The sequence below is a fragment of the Crocodylus porosus genome, unplaced genomic scaffold, assembly GCF_001723895.1.
Source record: "Crocodylus porosus isolate Cpor-Errol unplaced genomic scaffold, CroPor_comp1, whole genome shotgun sequence".
In the NCBI taxonomy this organism is placed as follows: Eukaryota; Metazoa; Chordata; order Crocodylia; family Crocodylidae; genus Crocodylus; species Crocodylus porosus.
Window position 1 is genome coordinate 51,884,105 of NW_017728931.1, and position 6,219 is coordinate 51,890,323.

General features: G+C 48.3%; 1 protein-coding gene across 1 annotated transcript; it reads right to left on the bottom strand.

Annotated features, from left to right (window-relative positions):
• Nucleotides 1–2,446: 2,446 nt before the first annotated feature.
• KCNJ4 (potassium voltage-gated channel subfamily J member 4) lies at nucleotides 2,447–4,707 on the bottom strand. The gene has a single exon (XM_019544921.1). It carries the CDS (start codon nucleotides 4,657–4,659, stop codon nucleotides 3,379–3,381), a length of 1,281 nt encoding a protein of 426 aa, XP_019400466.1. The 5' UTR covers nucleotides 4,660–4,707; the 3' UTR covers nucleotides 2,447–3,378.
• Nucleotides 4,708–6,219: the final 1,512 nt, after the last annotated feature.

Here is a 6,219-nt window from a genome sequence, read left to right on the forward strand (position 1 = left end):
ATTGCATTTTATAGGTACGCCTGTATAGGAGCATAGTGACATTTTCCTAACTGTGTATATTTGTACATGCTCCTGTGCTTCTATCCTAGCTCTGTATATGTGTACAGGTATAGCCTGGTGCAAATGTGCAAACCAACTTGGTGGCATCTCCATACCTGTGCATTCAGATGTACAGAGCTTTGTTCACGTCTAGGGGTATGTGCCTAGCACCACATGTGCATGTGCAGCTCCTCACATACTTCCTTATTTCTGTGTGTGCAGAATCTTCAGTGTGCCCACATGTCTGCACACAAAGTCACAGAGCAAAGCCTGTGTCTGCACAGTCAATACCTTTTCTCTGGTGTACACTGCTAAACGGCCTCTCTTCCCTGTGCCCACATCCCCTGTCTGAATACGTGTCCTGGATTTCTGTGTCCTCACGCAAGAGTCCTTCCTTCTCGGTCCATTTGTTGTTTCCAGTACAGTGCCCCAGTGACAGGCACCAGCATCTGAAAACTGTAATAAAAACCAGGTCAATGCTGGCCTTTATTTATGCCCTCAAGGGAGAAAAAAATAAAATGAAGACTTCATTAATTAGCAGCTGGGAGGGGACGATGGGAAAGAGGGGGGAGGTAGGGGCAGAGACATATATATGGATCAACAACTGAGACTGCATGTCAAGCCAGCGATGAGAAAAACCATGGGCCACAGTGATCTGTGTGCTGCTACACACATGTATTAATGTGTCTTTCCAATCAGACGTATGGACGCCTCAGTACCAACACAGTTAGGGGGAGATGAAGAATCCCTTACACCCTTCTTCCTCCTCCTCTTGCTCTGTGCAGCTCTCACCAACCCTCTTCTTACTTGCTTTCCCTTTCTTCTCCCCTCCTCTGCTCCCAACTTCTCTCCCTTCTTCTTCCTTATTCCCTCACCCTCTCTTCTCATTCACTTCCTCCTTCTCCTACTCCTGCTCTGCATCTTCTATTCTTACTCCCTCCTTTTATTTTCCCTTCTTCTTTCCCTTCTCTCTGGTCTTCATCTCTTGTTGTATTCACAAAATAACGCCATCAGGCATGTGGATTTGGCTTCTGTTTTGTTGCAGGTGCTTCAGGAGATGGGGTAAGACATCATTCCCTCATGTAGGAGGGGCTGTGGTCCCATGCAGTTCAGCTGTTCAGAAGCAAAAGCAGCTTTTTGAGCAATCTAATTTTTTTTTTTATCTACAGTTGTGGAGGATCATTCCCACCACCTTTGTTTCCTGGACAAAAACAACCTCCATGCTCCCCTTTTTTGTTACACCGCACCCTAACTGGCAGCAAATGCATTCATTTATTACAACTCTGGCTCACGCTTTCTCCCTCTCCCCAAATTTTATTCACACGCTTTTGGGCATGTATTTGCAGCTGTTAATAAAAACTATAACTAGATGAGTGCAGTAATACCTCCCCCACCCCCCATATTAAGAATATCTGTTAGGTATTTGGTATTTATTGGTCAGGCAAAACTCTCACTGACTTCCATGAGAATCTTACTGAGCAGAGACTAAGCTAAACTGAAGTGTAATGACTCCAGGACTCAACAGTGAGAAGAGAAACATACACGCTTAGGGGCTAGGAAACTTTAGTGACTGTTTAGAACCTCATAATTAGGAAGGGGAGCATTTTCCTGGCTTAAATCAATAAATAATTTCTGCACCAGCATAAATAAATCACTGGGTGGTAGGAGTGAAATGACTTCCAAGGCAAAACTGCCTTTAAGCCTTGTCTTGACAACAAATAAAAAGTGCATGTTTAACCTGCTAGTCAAGTTAGTTAACCTGAGTTAGTGAGTTAACTCAGGCTAACTAATTTGAGGTCAAATACCAGTAAAAACAAGGCAGCTTGTAGTTTCTACATGAGGTAGGCAGTCAAATTAAGAACTAATTTATTAAAATGATTGACCTCCTTGCCTTTGCTAGGAGTTTACATCAAGTTAGTTAACCCACATACAGATTACAGAACACACCGGTGCTAACTCCAGATTGCACCTTCCCATGGTATTGTAGTGAAGGCCTCAAGACAGTTTGCTTGCTCACTCTTCTAATCCTATTCCTGCTCAAGTCACTGCCAAAACTCCTGTTGTCCTTCAGAGGAGCAGGACTGGCCTCCAGATGGGGACAGCTGACACTTCATTTACAACATTTCCTAAAGCAAACCATGTGGAGCAATTCTTTATGGTTGGCTGTATCTCGATCCCACCCCTTTCAAATGCAACTTGTCTTCTTGCACTGCAAACTCTTTGGGGCGGGGGCTATCTTTGTAGGGGTCTTCTCAGAGGATAATACAAGATAATATAGACCTGAACCTGACTGGAAGGTCTGAGCAGTTCAGATATATAAATGCCAGAAGATAGCAATAATAACCAGTCACTACACACCACGGCAGCCCTGGGGTCTCTCTCTTGTTTGCAGACCTCCCCCGGGATATTATACTTTATTAAAAATAAATAGTTACAAATTCAATTTTACAGCTGATGACGGAGGGAGGATGAAGGTGATGGAAGGAACTTGTAGCAGAACAGCTGCCCTGGCAGGCTGGTTGTCTGTCCTTCGGGGGCTGCCCCCAGTCCTGCACACACCCAGGGCTTTGTCTTCTCTATAGATGTCTCTGGAGAGAGGCAGGAATAGCTTTAAAAAAAGGACCATGGAGTGGGTATGTGGACTTAGCCTGCCTCTGGGGGTGATGGATGCCAAGAACCAGAGAAAGAAAGAGAGTGAGAGAGAGCAGAGTGGGCTACAGGGTTCTTGTCTCCTGGTCTGGCATTTTAAATGGAAGAATATGGATTTTGGTTCTTGATTTGTTTTATATACAAAAAAAGTCATGTGCAACAAGCAATAAACATGCAAATAAACCCCACCCCAGATCCTTTCTGCCCTCCCTCAGTAAGCCTCAAACTCTTCTGTCCATGACAATTTGGTTGGCATTTATAACCTACATTCTCTCTGGCAACAATCTTGGCCCTTCTGGTTCTGTTAGCACTCCCCATGCTCACAAATGAATGGAAAGTCTGTCACTCCCTCAGCTTCAGACACAAATGTTTTAGGTCCAAGTCTGTCTTCTCCTGTTTCCAGCCCTGCACACAGGTAGGGTCTGTGGAGGGCATACCCTCAACAGTAGCTCTCTAGGTAAAGGTTTGCAACACACACACTGCTCTCCCACCTTCTTGCACAAAGCCTGTCCCAGGGTGGGTGGTGCCCACTGGAGTGGTGAGCACATCAGAGCAGCTCTGTACCTGTATATGCTTAAGGGCTGAGAGGCGGTCAAAGGAGGCTTTCTGGGGACTTTTCCAACTAAGCACTGATGCAGAAGGGAGAAGGAAATGGTGGGTGAAAGATGTGGGATGGAAAGGCAGAAGGAGTTAGATGGCTGACTCTCTGCGGTATGAGATGGCGTCTAAGGGAATGGTAGCCTGTAGTCGTTCCAGATCCAAGTGGCTACCAAATTCCATCATCTGGATAACTCCTCCATCCTCCTTGGTGCTTCCTCCTAACCCTGCCCCCACTTCCACCTCATCATCATCCTCGTCTTCCTCTTGGCTGACAAGGGCCAACTCATTCTCATAGCAGAAGGCACTAGGAGGTGGGGGAGAAGGTAAGATGGTGATCTTGCTCTCCTGCAGCTCCCGGGCTGAGCAGCAAGGGGTACCAGCTACCTCATAGGTCTTGTGGAAGCGTGAATAGTCCACCTTATAGTGGTTTTTCTCCTCAAAGACCACAGGCTCAAAACGATGGCCCCAGAGGATCTCACTGGCCAGGTAGGAGCTGCGAGCCTGGGTGGTCATGGCTGTGGCCTCCACCATCCCCTCCAGGATGACGACAATCTCAAAGTCCTCTGATTCCAGCTCCTCCTTCCCAATTCCATAGAGTGGGCTCTCCTCATCAATCTCATGGACAATGATAATGGGGGACACCAAGAATATGCGGTCAAGGCCTACGTCATAGCCCACGTTGAGGTCCCGCTGGTCCAGTGGTAGGTACTCACCTTCCTCTGTCATGTAGGGCTTGATGAGCTGGGCTCGGACATGGGCCTCTACAATGTGGCTCCTTCGCAAGTTTCCCACCCGCCACATGAGGCACAGTTTGCCATCACGCACAGAGATGACAGCATGGTGACTGAAAAGGAGGGTCTGGGCTCGTTTCTTGGGCCGTGCCATCTTGGCCATGATGGTGCCAATCATGAAAGAGTCGATGACACATCCCACAATGGATTGGATCACTACTGCCATGATGGCCAGTGGGCACTCCTCAGTCACACAGCGAAAGCCATACCCAATGGTGGTCTGTGTCTCCACTGAGAAAAGGAAGGCTCCTAAGAAGCCATTGACATGCATGATACAGGGCTTTAGACTGGTGGGGCCACCTCCCGCACTAGGGGCATCCAGGTCCCCATGGAAGAAAGCAATGCACCAGAAGAGGAAGCCAAAGAATAGCCAGGAAACCAAGAAGGTCGCTGAGAAAATCATAAGCATGTAGCGCCAGCGTGTGTCTACACATGTGGTGAAGATGTCGGCCATGTAGCGCTGGGACTTGTTGCTCAAGTTGGCAAAATAGACATTGCACTGGCCATTCTTCTTCACAAAGCGATTGCGGCGTTTCCGTCGGGGGGCATGGCCCTGTCCATTCCTGCTGTGTCCGTTCATGCTGCTCAGGGCAGAGACCTTGTGTCCATCCTCTTCAGTGGAGACAATGCTGTACCTATAAGAGAAAACAAACGGTTTCAGTGAAAAGGAAAAGAGACCTGGGCACTAAGAGGGTCAGTGGCTGCTTCAGGAGGAAGCTCGCACCTCTTGAGGCTTTACGGGCACTGACTCAGCACTGCTGTGAAGAAGCTGGAGTTGTGGCTTACTGAGCTCTTGCCAAGTGGTGCACTGAGGTAACACACGCTGCCAGCATCCTGGGTCTGGAACTATCAGGATGCTGCTATGTGGGAGCTCAGTGTATGGTAGGGCTGGCAGGGCATCACTGTGAGGAAGTTAGCAATGCTGGGTTCCTCAGTTGCTGCTACCATGACACTGCCCTGGGTCCCTGCTGCAACACTTGAAGAGATTTGCTCTAAGAAACCTCATCCTCCCTCAAAGTCAAGGCAGGGCACAGACATGAGGAACCTTACAGCACTGAACTTGCAGCTGGTCTTAGCTCTCAGGGAGACACCCAATGCACTGAGTCCTGATTTACACTGTGAAGCAGCAGACTGAGATAGCTGGGAAGGCTAAAAGCCAGTGCCTAGGATCTTGCAGCATTTTGGCCTTGAATTACATAAAGCTGGAAGTTTCTATTTTCTGTTCTGTTCTCCTTACTGATCTCATTGTGCATCTGTGACAATGTTTATACACTTCCTGAGTTCAGGACAATTCCGTTGCCACAGCAACAAGCGTGGCTCCCAGCATCCTGTATCCAGAGCCAAAGGTGTAATTTAGAGATCAACAGCCAAAATGCTGGCAGATTCCCTGCAAGAAACTCCCTCTCTCCAAGAGCTGCTTGCCCAGCCCTCATACTCTCCTCCTCCTCAGAACATTCCAACTTCTTGCCTTCCCCCTGCCAGGAAGAAAGCTGCTCCTAAGAGGTCACATAAGGCTCTGTATGAAGTCACAGTTATTCCCTGATGACATCATTACAGAAGACACTCTGACCAATGACATAATTAAGTGACACACTTTTTGCAGGAAGAGAGTCCTGGAGGGAGACGCTCCTCACCTAATTTCCAACCCATCTTGTTCAAGGACCCTCTTTGCAGGGCAGTGACCTGTGCCCCCACAAGCCAAGGTTGGGACACTGCCTGAAGTTCTCCCACACAGACCTCTTGACCCTGTTTTTAATTTCTCTTGACGCTCTCCATGGATTGAACATGGGGGTTCCTTCACAGCTTACTCACAATCATGTTTTTTTAAATACATAGGGGGCAAAAAGAAGGTACCGGGTAACATGGGGCCCCTGCAAGACACGCTAGGAAATCTGGTTGTCACACCAGATGACAAAGCTAGCCTATTAAACAACTTCCTTGCCTCCATTTTCCTGAGCAGAGACCAGATCAGCCCCTCCACCAGGACCCCCCCGGACCCCAGGGAAGGCGCACCCAGGCCAAGGGTCAGTGAGGATCTAGTCAGGGAACTTCTGGAGGGACTGGATGTATTTAAATCAGCTGGTCCGGACGAGCTCCACCCCCGAGTGCTGAGGGAATTGGCTGAGGTCATTGCGGGACC

Coding starts and splice junctions, on each gene's coding strand:
- KCNJ4 (XM_019544921.1), bottom strand. CDS start 4,659: ATGAACGGACACAGCAGGAATGGACAGGGCCATGCCCCCCGACGGAAA.